The 18,094-nt window shown below is 34.0% G+C and overlaps 2 protein-coding genes across 2 annotated transcripts; one reads left to right on the forward strand and one right to left on the reverse strand.

Moving 5' to 3' along the window:
- The first annotated feature begins 349 nt into the window (after positions 1-349).
- On the forward strand, positions 350-4,201 carry LOC145119508 (protein unc-13 homolog). The gene is made up of 5 exons (XM_079055174.1): positions 350-988; positions 1,115-1,990; positions 2,077-2,529; positions 2,610-2,796; positions 2,981-4,201. Exons 1-5 carry the CDS (start codon positions 461-463, stop codon positions 3,952-3,954), a joined length of 3,018 nt encoding a protein of 1,005 aa, XP_078911300.1. The 5' UTR covers positions 350-460; the 3' UTR covers positions 3,955-4,201.
- On the reverse strand, positions 4,104-14,200 carry LOC145119509 (protein NRT1/ PTR FAMILY 5.2-like). Its single transcript, XM_079055175.1, has 4 exons — positions 14,017-14,200; positions 13,406-13,623; positions 5,337-5,896; positions 4,104-5,252 (listed from the first exon to the last, which is right to left on the reverse strand). The coding sequence occupies exons 1-4, from the start codon at positions 14,171-14,173 to the stop codon at positions 4,355-4,357; spliced, it is 1,833 nt and encodes a 610-aa protein (XP_078911301.1). The 5' UTR covers positions 14,174-14,200; the 3' UTR covers positions 4,104-4,354.
- Between the last annotated feature and the right edge of the window lie 3,894 nt (positions 14,201-18,094).

The following is an 18,094-nucleotide window of genomic DNA, read 5'->3' on the forward strand; positions in this document are numbered from 1 at the left end:
TGCAACATGAACTACCATGACCCAGAGCCACGACAAGGTACCGGGGTGGTGTGAACGATCGTGGTTCATGGCCAGCCAGACCATGGAGGCTTTCGTCTTGTGTATACCGGACGACCTTATCTCAAGATAGTCTCGTTGTCTTTTTTTTTTTTTTTTTTTGGGATAACTTTGTTATATAATAACAAAGGCAACAATAATTATTATGGCAGTTGAACCATGCACTTGGCGTCTACAGAAAAATGATGGCCTTTGAAAAAACATGGATATCTATGTCCAGAGAAACTTAACGACCTATTTGTCTCTCTCCTCATCCTTGTTGTTTTTCCAATTTTAAAAGATTAATAAAAATTAAAAAGGATGTTTTGCTGCTCTCGTATGTCTTTTCCGCCGGATATCTGACGACGTATCTCTTGGACGGAATTTGACAACCCCTTTTCCATCTTCACCAATAATTACCACCATGCCACAATATGACAACACCAACACCACCACCACCCGCCTAGATCATGACCTGTGCTGGCCTTTCGGAACCCTCGAAGGCCTTGACCATGATGACATTCGTACGACTGCTTATGAAATATTCTTCACGTCATGCAGATCTTCGCCAGGTTTCGGAGGTCGTAATGCCATCCAATTTTACTCGTCGGAAAGTAATGGAGGGGATAATGCGTCTGGTGGTACTGGATCTCCGGCAAAAGCAGGGGGTCATGGGGTGGGGATGGCAGTAACCAGTAAAATCAAGAGGGCGCTTGGGTTGAAGATGCTAAAACGATCTCATTCTTCACGGAGAAGCAACTCCTGCGGGACGAATCCCTTGTCTCCCGGAGGACACCATGGAAATGCGAGCCCCGGCATTGGATTTTCGACTGTACCAGGGAGGTCTAGGAGGCCATTGACGTCCGCAGAGATCATGCGACAACAGATGAACGTGCCGGAGGCAAGTGATAACAGGCTGCGAAAGACACTAATGAGAACCCTCGTTGGACAGGCAAGTAATTAAATGTTTCACATCGATCATTCATTACACCGAATTTTTGAATGATCGATCCGACATTCATGATTCTTTAATTAATTCCGTAACTAGGTCTAACAAATTGAATAAAACAATATATAGATGGGAAGACGTGCAGAGACGATCATTCTTCCATTAGAGCTCCTCCGACATCTAAAGCCATCTGAATTTAACGATTCAAAAGAGTATCACATCTGGCAAAAACGTCAACTAAAGATCCTGGAGGCAGGACTCCTCCTTCACCCCTCAAACCCCCTGGACAAATCCGACTCCTTTGCAATGTGTCTTCGAGACGTGGTTCGTAGCAGCGATGTTAAGCCAATCGATACCGGAAAAAACTCTGAGACCATGAGAAATGTGTGTAATTGCGTGGTTTCATTGGCATGGAGGAGCGCCGATGGGTGCCCAACTGACGTTTGCCACTGGGCTGATGGTTTCCCATTCAACGTCAACCTCTATTCTGCCCTCCTTCATTCCATCTTCGACTCAAAAGACCAGACTAGCATCCTTGACGAGGTGGATGATCTCCTTGAGCTTATGAAGAAAACATGGAGTACTTTCGGAATCAACAAGCCCATGCATGACTTGTGTCTCACTTGGGTACTTTTCGAGCAATATGTTACGGCAGGACACGTGGAGAACGATCTTCTTAGTGCCTCCTTGACCATGTTGACAGAAGTGGCAAACGACTCCAAGAAAGTTGATAGAGAGCCCGTCTATGTAAAGATGTTGTCTTCTGTCTTGACTTCAATGACTAAGTGGTGCGAGAACCGATTACTGGATTACCATGAAAGTTTTAACAAAGGAACGATTGGCGTGATGGAGCATATTCTTCCTCTGGTTTTCTCGGCCACCAGAATCTTGGAAGAAGATGTACCTGGATATGGATATGAACTGAAAGGCGATCTAACTTCAGATTCCGCAGGGAATAATGTTGACCAATACACCAGATCATCTTTAAAGAAAGCATTCACCAAGGTAATTAACTAACACACGATTTCATAAATAATTTAATATTGGGACTTGATGAGGTAGTATATATCTATCTATCATACATGTAACAGATGGTAGGGAACCGAAATTTGATAAGCAGAAACACGCCATCACAACAAGTGTGTGAAACACTTGTCCAATTAGCAAATGAAACAGAGGAATTAGCGTTTAAAGAAAAGGAAACTTATTGCGTGGTGTTGAAGAGATGGAACCCTATATCAGGTGGAGTTGGAGCCTTGACACTGCACTCATGCTACGGTGTCTTGTTGAAGCAGTTCTTGTCATGTAACTCTGACATCAGCCACGAGATGCTCACAGTCTTACATCGAGCTGACAAGCTTCAAAAGGTGCTGGTTAACATGATTGTTGAAGACTCTGTAGAATGTGAAGATGGTGGCAAGAATGTTATAAGAGAGATGGTCCCTTATGAAGTGGATTCCATCATTGCAAAATTTTTGAAGCAGTCCGTTGGCAGCAGGCTGAAAAAAATCAGAGAGGTTGTTCACCGAGCTAAAGAATCCGAAGTACGTAACAAAAAGTTAAAAATCACTATTTAAGTAATTTAATAATTATGTTAACTCAATCAATTTTTTTTTTAACCAAGACATGGAATCCAAAGTCGAAAACTGAACCTTATGCACAATCAGCCGTAGAGCTACTGAAGCAGGCTAGAGATCTTCTGATTTCCTTCTTTGAGATTCCAATTGCTATATCTGAAACTATGGTTGAAGATTTTGCAGATGGAGTTGAGAGAATTTTGCGAGACTATACTACTTTCGTTGCCTCATGCGGTACACATATATTGTTTTTTGATTTTTATTGTTAACGGGCTTTTTAATTAGTTAGAAAAAAGCTAGGATTCCCACGTATCTAATATATTGGCTATAATAAGATCTCATCAAACATATGGTATCAGTTTTATTTAGAATATTGTATAACTTTTAAAAATGATATGTGCTTATTGATTGTTCTCAGGTACAAAACAAAACTATATTCCGGCGCTCCCTCCTCTAACAAGATGTAGCCGAGGATCAAAATTAGCCAAACTCTGGAAAAAGGCAACACCTTGTGCAGTAGCAGGAATGAGTCCGTATCATTTGGGGTTGGAGGAAGGCAACCATCCACGGCCTTCCACCAGCCGTGGAACACAACGTCTCTACATCCGTCTCAACACCTTACACTACCTTATTTCCCAACTTACTTCCCTTGAAAAGTGTTTTGCCCATTCCTCTAGAATTATTCCTTCACATAAAAACCGTGCTAGCAGCAGCCGCCGCCATGCTGCCGGCGGGGCCCACTTTGAGCATGCTCGATCCTCCATTATGGCTGCCACTCAACATGTGTCTGAGGTCGCAGCCTACCGCCTGATATTTCTTGATTCAAACTCGGTTCTTTATGGCAGCCTATACGTAGGTCATGTAGTGAATGCACGAATCAGCCCAGCTCTTAGAGTTCTCAAACAGAATCTGACCCTCTTAAGTGTCATCGTCACAGAACGAGCTCAACCTTTGGCAATTAAAGAAGTCATGAAGGCTTCTTTCGAAGCCTACCTTATGGTTTTAATAGCTGGTGGAGGGACCCGATGTTTCACCAGGGTGGATCATGAGATGATTGAAGATGATTTAAGGCATTTGAAGAAGGTATTTACAACTTATGGAGAAGGGCTTGTACTCCAGGAGGATGTGGTGGAAAAGGAGGCTGAGACTGTGGAAGGAGTCGTAGCCTTAATGGGGAAGTCAACCGAGGAATTGATCGAGGACTTCACTGTGGTGGCCTGTGAGGCTAGCGGTATTGGAGTAAGTTCAGGCCAAACACTGCCTATGCCTCCCACCACCGGAAGGTGGTGCAGCAGTGACCCTAACACTATGTTACGTGTTTTGTGCCATAGAAAAGATCGTATTGCAAATTCATTCTTGAAGAGAACTTTCCAGCTAGCCAAGCGGGCCTAAATATGCTTTAAATGAAATAGATAAACCGCACAAGGATCGACTAATTCTAATAATCTCAAATTCAAGGGATTCTATTTCTGGAGGGAAAATACAATTGAAGCAGGATATCAACATCTTGTAAATTCTGGTTTTTCGGGAGGTGGACTTGGTTTTTCAGTGAACTTTATTCTTCATTCATTGTACAATGTATATTCATTTTCTGTAAATAATTTCATCTTCTAAACGCATTGTTATAAAAAAAAATTACTGGTGCAACATGATCAAAAACAGAGAAACAACTACACATACATGTTTACAACAATGCACCAACATCACATGTACGTATACAGTTTTACGTACAAAAATCAATCCTTTTTCATTTCATTATAAATATTTTCTTTTTTCACGATTAATTAGATCTTCAAGTCAAGTTGAATCTTGATGCCGCTTCTTTTTTAGCAACCGTATGTTCAATGTTTGACTTCAACTCTTCTTGAAGAATGATCATAGAGTCTGATACCTCAGCCTTGTATACATAAAACTTGGTCACTACAAGAAAGAAAATGAAGTTCAAGAGGTTGAGCACGGCAAAAAAAGCATAGTAATAGTCGAGATGAGAGGCATTGAGGTTGTTCAAGATCCACCCTTTATGACCATTCCTCATGGTAAGATGAGAAACCGTAGACAAGAGAAAACTACTAAAGAAACTTCCAACCCCAAGACTTGTCATGGAATATGATGTCCCAAGACTCTTCATGCTTTCAGGTGCTTGATCATAGAAGAACTCAATCTTGGCCACCTCAAGAAATGAATCTGCCATTCCCATTAATACGAACTGAGGTAGCAGGACGAATATTGACAAAGGAACTTGGTTCCCACTCTCCACTACACCATGATCTTTGGCGACACTTAGCCTATATCTGTCAGTTAAAGATGCTACTACCATTATGATTATGTGAATAACCATGCCTGTTCCCATTCTTTGGAGGAGTGTGATCCCTCGTGGGTTCTTGGTCCACTTTGCCATTATTTTGACAAAGAAGCGGTCATAAAGCACTACGCATATAAGCATGGAAAGGGTCACAAATCCTGCTAAGCTGGCTGGTGGGATTTCAAAGCTTCCGATTTTTCTCTCGAGAGTTGTTCCTTGCTTAACAAAAAGTGTACTAATCTGTGCGATCATTGTGCTTGGGACAATGGTTGCTATCAAGATCGGGATCATTCGTAGTATTTGTTTGGTTTCTTCAACCTCGGTTACAGGACATAGCATCCATGGAATTGTGATGTCCTCTGTTCTAACGCATGCCTTGTTTAAGAACCTGAATAAAATCATGTAAGGGAATACTAAATTTTTTTTAGAAACATAAAGAGTATAACTAGCTAAAACAAGATGATGTGCAAACCTGAGTGTAGGAGTGGAATCGATCCTATATTTTCCTTTCTTAGAATACTCGGTCGGGTCAAGTTCATAAAGTTGTTTTGGGTCAGTGGGGAGAGGTACCTTCCACTTCTTCACAGCAACAAGAATGACCCTAGCCATCTTAGTGAAGGGGCTGCCGGTCGGAACCTTGTGCCTGTAAAAAGGTGTTCCAGCCAAGAATATCAAGATCGATATCAAAAGGCCAAGAGTAGGGAGGCCATACCCAAGGGACCATCCGACATTGTCTTGTATGTAGACGAGAACTGTGTTAGCAAAGAGGGTACCGAAGAAGATGCTAAACATCCACCAATTGAAGAATGAAAGTTTTTGGGCCTTCTCTTTTGGGTCAAAGTCATCGAATTGATCAGCGCCGATGGTGGAGATATTAGGCTTGGTGCCACCTGTTCCGATAGCGAGTGTATAAAGGGCCCCAAAGAATACGGCTAGCTGCAACGTGGAAACTTTCTTGCAATCGGTCCCAGAATCACAACTAGGAGGCTTTAGTCCGGGTAGTGAAACTGATAGTGTGAGTAAGCACATTCCCTGTTAAAACACTTTGTTGTTATATCATTAAAAAGCAATTCCTAAAATACTTTAATTTTCTAATATCATTATCAAATCATTCAGCTTTTAGAAATTAGAACCATTATACAAGTTTACATATTAAAATTGTTAGAATATAGCTAGTTATGTTGAAGTCCAAAGTGAGTTTCATGAGTGTTTTAAATTCGGATCAAGACTAATTTCATCAATTTTGTTAAAGTAAATGGCATGTGAAGTATATAATACATTACTAGAAAAGTGTGCCTCTACCATTTTTTTTTGCTGACATTTATATTTTAAATCTTTTGTTACAGGTATAAAGATGTTTTGCCATATATATATATATATATATATATATATATATATATATATATATATATATATATATATATATATATATATATATATTCAGCTTCATTTGAGATCATCCTAATTTTGTGAGACCGTGCCATTCAATTTAAAAATAATTTTAAAATACAAAATAAAAGAAAAATCTGAAAATTCTTTTTTTAATTATTATTTTCGTCATTTTATTTACCTAAAATAAATAAATAAATAATTAAAAATTACCGTTTTTTTTTTTGAAAAAATATGTGACATATTCTAATAGAATATTACACTGTAAATATTCTAATGTGATTTTTAGAATGTTAGAATATTCTATTATTCTACTAGAATTGTCAGATATGTAAAATATTCTAATATTCTACTACAATATGTAAAAAAAGTGGTAATTGTTTATATTTTTTAATTTTATTTTTATTTATTTTTATTTTTTTTAAATATAAATGACGAAAATAATATTTTAATTTTTTTTTTTTGAAAATTTTCAATTATTTTACATTTTAAAAATGTTTTTTTAATCTACAAAATGAGTGGCTAGGATTGCGCTTTATGATCTCACAAAATTAAGTTGTCTCATATGAACCTAACCCTATATATATATATATATATATATATATATATATATATATATATATATATATATATATATATATATATATATATATATATTGGAATATGGACTTTTGGCGACGGAATCAACGACATACTAAATCGCTAGCTAAATCAGCGATAGATTTCCGATGGATCAACGACGGAAAGTATATTTAGCGATAAATAATGAAATGAAACTTTTAGGGAGGTATTACCAATGGTTCAACGAGGGATTAACTAGTGATTTGAGACGAAAATAATTACTCACTAATCTTTTCTTGAAAATAAGCTCTAGATCAGTCACTATAATAATTTCCCGCTTGCCTTTTCGATTCCCTCTCAATAAACTGTCTCCCAAATTGAAATTGAAATCTAAATTTTCATTTAACCCGCTTCTCCCCCGCACCTAAATATTTGCTAGGTTTTATCTCTAATTCACGAAATTGTCCCGCCTCCTACCTCTTTGTATTTTCCCCCAAAATCATAAGGAAAGAGAAGACGATCTCTTCTTGAAAATATTAGATCTTTCATTAACCATCAGAAGATTTGGGTTTATATGTTGTGTATGACAGGTCAAATTTGTAAATCTGGAAAATTAGGAAAAAAAAGGCAACAACATTTTTTTAATAAAAATATTTGACATTTAGTGTATCTTTTCAAGACTTAGAAAAAGATATCACAAGGGACTTTGTGTTAGGTGTTCTAGAATTCTCAATACATCTGATGAGGGAATATTTTACTTCATTATATGATCAAATTATTTTCAAGTTAAAAGTATGTCCTATTAGTTAATTACTTGTTGCTATTTTTTTCAAGTAGAAAATACTTTGATGTTAATCATTGCAAGTCTTTTATACAAGTTGAAAGTATGTTGTTATTAATTGAATGATATGGCTTGAGGTTTAAGTAGGTGTAACTTGGTTATTGTTGTTTTTAAATTTTTATAGTTTTTTTTTTTCAATCTGGAAGTATGTTGCTATTAAGTGGATGATATGGTTTGATGTTTAATTAGGTTTAATTTTTCTATTGTTTCTTTGTAGGTTATTGTTGATTGTAATCATGATGAGATGAATGAAGAGCTTAAGGAAAAACTTGAAAATTTTGAGACAAAAAACAAGAAATAGCCAAGATTACTCATATGCTTTGCTTCGATCCTTTTGATTTTGTAATTTGGTTTCAATACTTTGAAGATTTTTTATTTAACTAATCAAATATTAATATTTATTATGGTAGTTGAATGTTAAAGTTTTGAATTTTTGCGTATAAAGTTCGACATACATTTGTGAATTCATATTATGGAATAACATATTCGACACCTACAGAGTGTTGTTAAAAGAGAAACATGGTTTATTTATTAATATTCAACGACAGAACGACAAAATCTAGAGGTTCCCAGAGTAATTTGTGGCACCACTAATCCGTCGCAAAATCTGTCGCTAACAATTAATGACAATGGTTTTTTTTTTCGACAGGCAATTAATCCGTCGTAAATAGCCTGTAGCGACGAAATTGTCTGCTGATATCTCAATTTCTAATAGTGATATATATATATATATATATATATATATATATATATATATATATATGTTTATGACAAAAAAAACCCTTAAGTATTCAGGTTTTTGTCGGTTTTGTTTAAAGTTGGATTTTGTGTCTGTTTTTGCCCTCATATTTTCTAAACAATGTTCGGTTTTAACCTCTTACCGATTACAACAGGTTTTCCAAGTTATCATTACATTAACTTTATAAACAAAACTCCTAATTTTAAAGGTTTTTTTTGACCTTTAAGTTTATAAATGTTTACGTTTTTACCTTAAGTATTTTTTTTTCCATATTATATGTATTCATGCAGAAATATCGTATTTATATATATATATATATATATATATATATATATATATATATATATATATATATATGGGTGTTTTTGTGTGGTTATACCATTTAAAACCTAAAAAATGTTTTTAGAATTATAAATATATATTTTATAGATGTAGTTTTTAGAAGTATAACTACATACTTTTATATTTTTAGAAATATTAATGTGTATCTATATTTCTACAAATATATTTATATTATAAAAAAAATATAAGAATACATATTTACACTTCTAAAAAGATATGTATATACTTAAAAAACATAAAAATAAATATTTGTACTTCTAAAAAACATAAAATATATATATATATATATATATATATATATATATATATATATATATATATATATATATATATAAGAATACATATTTACACTTCTATAAAGATATGTATATACTTAAAAAGCATAAAAATAAATATTATATATATATATATATATATATATATATATATATATATATATATATATATATATATATATGGAAAACAAAAAACCCTAAAAATCATAAAAATACATGAAAAAAATACTTAGAGATCACAAATCTTTTTTTTGAGTTTATATTCTTAAAAATCGCAGGTTTTATTATAAATTCGTTAAAAAAAATTTTGAAAAAAAAATCGATTTTTTAATTTTTTTTTTCCAGCGAATTTATAATAAAACCTGCGATTTTTAAGAATATAAACAAAAAAAAAAGATTTGTGATATCTAAGTATTTTTTTTATATCTGTTTTTATGATTTTTAAGATTTTTTTGTTTTCCATATAACCTTAATAAGATTTGAAAGAAAACTATTTGGGACATACATTTTGTATATATTGAGAGTATGCCATGAAATGAAATGGACCATTATTATAATCTTTATTTCTAGAATATTTATAACATGTTAGAATCGAAATATCTTGTAGTTCAATCCTGTTTCTATTGTTTTCGATTTCATATATTGGGCTTAAGACTTGTAGATACATGTGCACAGCAAAAATGCTTATTGATTTGTATATTAAAATCCGATCCTGCCCCGATTTGAATAAAACCAGTTTTTGAAGAAGTAGTTAGTGATTTGGTTTAATCAAACCAGATTTAACTGGATCCCATTCTAGACATTGGAAAACGGATTTGGACCTAATAATTGAAAAAACGTCAAAGTAATATTGTAACTGTAAATAAATTTGTCTGATATAAAAAGTCAAAGTATTTTAACTGGAGATGTATATAAGATTGCATAGTTAAAAAGATAAAGGTCGCAACATTTTATAAAAGTATGTTGAATACGTCGTTACCTTTATAAAATATCATTTGTAAATTTCTAAAGAAGACCTAGCTAAATTGGGATTCTATCGTTGAAGGTCTCTTTTAAATCAAGAACAACATTTTCAAATTTTAATTATTTTTATAAAATTAGAAAGAAAAACAATATCAATAATATTCGATATTTGTCGCATTTCGAACCTACCAATGATATCTATTTAATTGTATAATTTGTTTTTTTTTTGTATTTTTTATAATGTGTAATTTGATAAACTAATACAATTTTAATAATTTAGATAGGGTATTTTAAAAGAGAATGATATAAAATACGAAGTATAGATAAAACATAAGACAATTCCGCCATGAGTGGCTTGGAAACGGTCCTAAGTTCAAAAGAAAGAGGGGGTTTCGGAGTGGGTTCCATTTTTTCTCTCAACCTGTTATTACTTACTAAATGGTTATGAAGACTAAGATCTGAATCAAATGCTCTCTGGTACCTGGTACAACATCGTTAGAACATTTTTATTATTTATAGGATATGAGGGTTTTTTCTTCTGATGTCTTTAAGATCCAAGTCAGGTCCGGGGAAAATACGCTTTTTTGGTTGGAAGATTGGTCTGCTGATGGAGCTTTTGCCGAGTGCTTCCCAAACATTTTCAATCTTGACAGGAAAAAATCATGTTTCATTTCAGATAGGATTCGGTCCAATCGAATCTTCTCTTGGAATTGGATAAAAATGTTTCTAGTAATCAGTTGGAGATTATGGAATTAAACGCTCTTTCTGGTGCTCTTTCACATGTGGAGTTAGTCCATGGCAGTGATAAGTGGAGCTGCAAATTATGTATCGATGGAAAATTTTATGTCAGTCACTTAAGAAACCTTATTGACTTTAAGCTCACTAATCCAACTATTTAGGTTTCATTTGGCGTGCATGTTTGGATCGGATTCCTTCGGCTGTGGCGCTGTCTCGCCGAGGAGTTTCGATGTCCTCTTCGAATTGTCAGTTTTGTTTGACTGGGTTGGATGATACAGACCATATTCTTCTGGGTTGCCCTTTTGCTAAAGAAGGTTTGAAGTGGATTTTCAACTAGTGTAACATCCCCATTCAAAATTTTGAAACGGTTAGTGAGTTTATGGGCTTTGCAGCGGCTTGGGGGCATTGCCCAAAGAAGCGTCAACTGTTACTTGTCATATTCTATGGCTTCTTATGGTGCGTTTGGAAAGCTAGGAACGATTTGATCTTTAACAAGCTGAGAGTCTCCTCTTCGAAAATGGTGGACAACGTCATCACAACGACTTTCAATTGGGTTAAATATACGGGTCATTTTGGTGGCTGTAATTGGGCAAATTGGATTTGCTCCCCGTTTTATATCTTGTAATTGTTATTTTATTTCTTTTGCTCTGTCTTGTGCTTGATTGACAGCGGTTTTAATAATAAAATTCCGCCGTTTCAAAAAAAACACCACATTTTGAGTTTATTCTAAGAAGAAGACCATTTAAAAACCAATCCAAAAAGATTTAAAACCCGATTTTGTAAACCTCCACTTGCACATATTAATACAGGTATGGTACATTTAATAATATCATTATTGAGCCCCCACACACACTTGCAGTCTTGTAGATATTGAATAAATGAATCTAAATTATAAGATATATTAATTTAATGCTAAAAAAGCAAAGACGAGTTATAATAAGTATGGACCCGTGGAAATAAATGAATCTTAAATTGTAAGGTTAAAGGAGTGGTCATCATCAACAAAAACAAATTAAAAAAGTGTTGTCACCTATGTACAATCTTCATTATCTCTTCAATACCAAACCCCTAGGCCTTAGACTATGTCCATTGATAAATACATATTTGTTGGGTTGGTCTAAAAACATTAAAAAAACCAAAACGCTTTCAAGAATCCACCGAATATGTCTTTATATCAACCACTGTTTGACATTTCTTTATTAATTTCTTCTTTTTGCAATGTTGGATAAACAAAAATATATATGAGTGTTTACTAAAATCTAACATTAAAAAACAAAGAAAATTATTTCTAATTATATTATATTTCTTTTCTTCCAGGTATATGTATCATAAAAAATATAAGAAATTATCAAATATTATAATTTTTATTCCCTAATATCGATATATTTTCTTATCCAATTTCAATCTTTATTTTTTTTATCTCTTTCTCTTTTATATTTTCTGTCATGTATCCTTCGTTACAAATATTATGTATTTTGTACCTTTTAAATATGTAATTTTATATTTCATGTTATATTTGTAATTTAATTTATCCTTTTTATTAAGTATGTTTGAGGAATGTTATATATTTCTATATCTATTTTTTTAATATTTTTATATCTTAAATAAATAAATTATAAGTTTCTAAAAATAATAATACTTTTAATAAGTTTTATTTGAATAAAAAAGAAATATAAGTTATATTTTTTTAATAAAAAAATGATTTTCATTTGGTTATTAATGTGAGTGAAAGTTTGGATTTGGTTGGGTTGTGTAAGTGGAGGAAAAATAAATTAGTTAAATTGGTTTTTTAATGAATAGTTACGTTGGATTGGGTTGTGCATGGTGATAGTCTTATAAATGGTCACCACTCCACAAACTTTATTCTTTATTTATGTAACCAATGAAAAAAAATGAATTTTATTTTATTTTTTATTCTAACATTCAAAATAGAAATGGTAAAAAAAGGTTACCCAATCAAATTTTATGTCTTCGTCCGTTTTCAGCACCACTCCTGCCCACTCCACACCCAACCTAACAGCCTCTGGGATGGTGTTCACTAATGGTTTAGTGTCTCACATAAGAAACTCACGTGTGGGTTAGTGTCTATTCCGGATAACCTAAGGTATATTAATATAATGCTCAAAAAGCAAGGACAAATTATTATAGGTATAGGACCCGTGGAAATAAATCTCATATACATATATTTTTTATTAGGATATTGTTAAAACATGTTAAAATTAGTATTTTACGTTTTTCGGTATCACAGTTATTAGCAGGTACAATAATTTTAATAGTGATTTATAAATTTGCTTCACCAAATCATATATATATATATATATATATATATATATATATATATATATATATATATATATATATATATATATATATATATATATATATTATAGTTATTTTATTGAGATATATGCCAGTCCCAAGTTAAATGATATCTTTTTTACAATAAAATATAAATATCATCAAAACTATTGACGTTGAAGTTTAAATATGACTTTCTTTGGGTTTATTTTATTGCCATCCATCAACCCAATAAAGACAAAAATGAAAGATACGTATTTGATATTATTTTCATATGTTCGGGGGATGTAGTCCATGTTCGGCTATAAGTAATGGTCAACTCTTTCACACTTTTATTTCTAATAATTAATATTTTAATAAAAAATAAGAGATGGTTAAAAAATGAAAATACTTACCGACAGATAAATTGCTGCACATATAATGAAAGTCCAGTAACGACCAAGGACGGCGTCAGCAAAGTAAGCTCCGAGAATAGGAGTCATCCAAATGGTACCCACCCAGTTTGTGACGTTGTTTGACGAGGTTACTGTCCCTTGTCGGAGCTTCTTCGTTAGGTATATTACCAGATTCGATGATATTCCGTAATAGGCCATCCTTTCAAACACCTCGTACACTGCAACCAACCCAAAACTTTTTCATTATTAACTATAATCACATCTCCTAGTTATTTATTATCCATGAATCTTCCAGCACTAAATTCATAATATATATAATTTTTTGGAAAGTTGATTAACCAATCTGAGTACTGAGTACTGATCCTTAGGTTAGATGATGTTGAAAAAAACAAGATAGCTCATGGAGAAGATGGTGTGCAGGGGAAATTTCTGAAAGGAGGTAAAAGATTTGAAAATATTTATAGCAAAAAAAGACATTCGTGATACTATTACACTAGATTTACTAATAGTAACAAGAAAAATAAAAATCGGTTGCAATTGACATTAAATGAATGTTATCAATCATAAAAAGGCGATCCAAAAAGGTTGGAAAAAGTAAATATTTAGATTACCAACGACAAAGGAACAAGCCCTCCAGCCACCACGTTTCGATCGAAGGATTGGGTTTCCTCTGAGGTCTACTGTTCCATCTTCTGTGTATCCTCGTCCACCGCCATGGCCGTCCTCTTCTACTTCTACTCCTGAATTTTTTCTCCTATTCAACACCATCTTAATTCGTTTTCAACTCCTAACCCCCACTCAAAACCACCTATATATATATATATATATATATATATATATATATATATATATATATATATATATATATATATATATATATATATATAACATTTTTAATTATTTTATTTAGATATACCATCAGTTTCAAGTCAAATGATATCTTTTTTACAATAAAATATAGACATAACTGTACAAATGGTCCTTATGGTTTGTTTAAAATTGTCACTTTGTCCAAAAAAATTTGGACTAGCACCACAGGTTCAAAGTTTTCATTTTGTTATGAGTTTGGTTCAATCTATTTTGAATTTTTATAAAATGGCGATTTTACCTTTTATATTTTCATTTTCTATTTATTTTTTAAATTACAATAACTAAAAAAGGAAAAAAGAAAAATCTATTTGTATTATCACCCCACCCCATATTTTTCTATCTCCCATACAGAAAAAAGGAAACACCGTCATATTATGGCGGCTATTTTGGTGACCGACCTTTCAGGCAACGAGAGGATTCTGTCGCCAGAGACGTTTTTTGACAGCTAACCAGAGGGGTCCAACAACTAGAAGGTTTTAAGAATATGGGATTGGTTTTCGAAGACGAAGATCGACATAGGTTTCTGGAAACAAGGAACCAATCACCGGAGCGAACAGGTCTAGATCTGTCTATCATGTTCATCGTATTTCGGTAGCGGTGGTTAGATCGACGGTAGTGGTGACATATAGATCGAAGCAAGGGTTTGCTAAGGTTTGTAGAGGCGGCGAATGTGTTGGAGTTTATATACAGATGGTGGCGTCGTCTCGTTTCACATCTTCATCATTATTCTTGCTTCACCACAAATAGAGGTGGAATAAACTCGAGCCACCGACGGAGGTAACTTAAAGTCCGTGACGAACGACCCTAGGGCTCTGGAGTCGATGACGACGCTAATAGAGACAGTCAAGGATTCGAAGACGGCATTGGAAAGCCAAATGACACAGATACGGATCGTAGATCCACCGTTTAATGTTCAGATCTTCGTCGTCGGTGGCGGTTTGGATGGTCCGACAGACGGTTCATAACAGTAGAAGGGAGAGAAAAAGAGAGATGGTCATCGTAGTAGCAGAAAGAATGAAGAATGGTGGTCTCCGAAGGTTCAAATCTCAGTTTTTTTTCTCCGGCAAAGTCGGCGCCGGATAGTTCTAGGGTTCCGACTTCGGCGGTGGTTTTGGTAGTCGGACGACGGTGGTGCTCCGGCAGCCGGTGGTAGTTGCTTTTCAAATAATGAAGAAAGATATATGATGTTTATGTGTGTTATAAAAAACATTTGAGTGTAATAAGGTTATATATTTCTTTTCTTTTTGGTTTAATTTTTATGTAGAAAATACAAATTTAATAAAAGAAAATAACAAGGTCAAATCCGTCATTTTAGATATTTTCAAAACAAATTAGACCAAATTCGTAACAAATTGAAAACTTTGGACCTCTGGTGCTAGTCCAAACATTTTTGGATCAAAGTGACAATTTTCGACAAAGCACAGAGATCATTTGTGGAGTGTTGTCTAAAATATAAATTTCATCAAAACTATTGACGTTGAAGTTGAATATTCCTTTCTTTGGGTTTATTTTATTGCCATCGATCAGCCAAAAATAAAAGATAAGTATTTGATATTATATTCATATATTTGGGGATGTAGTCAATGTTTGGTAAGTAATGGTCAACTCTTTCACACTTTTATTTCTAATAATTAACAATCTAATAAAAAATAAGTGAAAGTTAAAAAATGAAAATACTTACCGACAAATAAATTGTTGCAGATAATGAAAGTCCAATAACGGCCAAGGACGACGTCATCAAAGTAAGCTCCGACAATAGGATTCGTCAAAACGGGACGACGTCATCAAAGTAAGCTCCGACAATAGGAGTCGTCAAAACGAAACCCACCCAGTTTGTGACGTTGTTTGACAAGGTTACTATCCCTTGTCGGAGCTTCTTCGTTAGGTATATTAACAGATTCGATCATATTCCGTCATATGCCATCCATCCTTTCAAACACCTCAACCATTAGCCCTTAGAAATGCTTACCATTCCACGATATTTTTCTTTTTCTTTTTTTAATTCTTTTTTATATTATTAGATTAAATTAAAAACATAATTCAAATAAAAACACACATTAACTAAAAAACATTAAATTAAAAACACATTACATTACTTTAAAACACACAAATTTAAATCTTAAAATACTTAAAAAAAAAAAAAAAAAAAAAATCCTAAATTACTTAATAAAACATACCAACTAAAGCATAAATATTAGAACCTAATTTCAATATTTTACGCGGACTTGTTGGATTTTCAGAAATGTCGTTAGATTTTCTGAGTTGAGATTCGGTTGGAGCTTTGTGTTTATGATTTGAAGATCGGTAAGAGCCTTACCGATTTTTCGGCGTCGAACTTCCTCAGTTGATTGGTATTTTTTTCTAAAAAAGTTAGAGTTCTATCTATGGATTCCACAAGTCTGTCGTCGCTAGTTGCGGTTGCTTTTCCGCTTGAAGACGTCGCCTGTTTTGCTTTGTCCCTTCCCGGTGGTCGACAAAGTTGGACTTCCGGTGGACCCTCTACCTCGGCACCATCGAATTCATCATTGAGGTCTAGGCCAAAACCCGCGTCCGAATCGAAAGTTCTTGGTCTTTTGTTGGAGCTGGTGGTCGAGTCCGAATGCGACGTCTCCGGATTAAGGACCCATTTTGGACCCTTACGACAAACTTCCCACGCTTTTTGGTGACCGAATGGTTTACCATTGTTGGTAACTTTGAATTGGTAGCATGCGGTTGATAAAATGTTGAAGTCGTTGCAACCACTTTTCTGCATATTTTTTAGATTCTCAAATATGCCATTAAACTTTGTGCAAGCCGCTCGTAGATCACACCATTTTTCGTTGACCGCGTCATACAACCGATCCGTTTTCCTTCCTAGTAGCGCGTGAAATTGATCCAAAACACGATTCCAAAAAATTTCTCCGGATTGTGTGTTGCCTCTTCTCGAGTCACGCGATATGAAAATCCAAGCTTTCGCTAAAGCTTCCTCCTCTTATTCGTTCCAAGCCACTGCTTTTTTTCCTTTTCCTTTTGGTTGCCTTCTTCGAGATGGTTGTGGTGTTTCTTGGAGCCGTTCGTTGTCATTGTCGAGGTTTATAGTTTGGGATTGAGATAATGGGACTTGAGATGATTGTGTTTGAAATTGTTATGGTTGAAATTGTTGAGAAGGCTGTTGTTGAAAACCTTGGAATTGGGGTTGAGTGAATTGGGGTTGAATGAATTGTTGTTGCGGTCGTTATTGTTGGTAGAATTGTGGGTTGTATGCAAGGTTAGTGAATAAAGGTTGTTATTGGATTGGAGAGTTTAACAATTGCAAGTAAGTTTGATAATCATTTGGAGTGTTTGGGGTGGTTGGGGTGTTTGCAGTGGGTGTGGTATTTTGGTTTGTGTCCATTTTTGAAGAAGAGATAAAGAAAGTAGAAGAAAGTTTGTGTTTTAGAAGTGTAAAATATAGGTAAAATGTGTAGTATATATAGGTAAAAGATGTGAAGAGATTTTATTTAAATTTAAAAGTTCAATAAATTAAAAAAAATTGATTGAACGGTCAAATATACGGCTGTTACCTTCTCTCCCCTCTTTTGATTGGCTGTCTTCGTCCGTGGAGGGTACTACGCCATAAGCCACCTATTCACACCTGGGGCGGTGTTGACACGTAGGTTGGCATGCCAACTCAGCTCCTACGCGTGGTTTTCCCTTCCATACCGGAAGGCCTTACTATCTATAAGCACATCTCCTAGCTAATTATTGACCATGAATCTTCCAACATTAAATTCATATGTATTGTCGATTAAATTCATAATATGTAATTGTGTGGAGAGTTGATTAACCAGATCTGACTAC

Source organism: Lactuca virosa, chromosome 6, assembly GCF_052849685.1.
Source record: "Lactuca virosa cultivar CGN04683 chromosome 6, Lactuca_virosa_CGN04683_v6, whole genome shotgun sequence".
In the NCBI taxonomy this organism is placed as follows: Eukaryota; Viridiplantae; Streptophyta; class Magnoliopsida; order Asterales; family Asteraceae; genus Lactuca; species Lactuca virosa.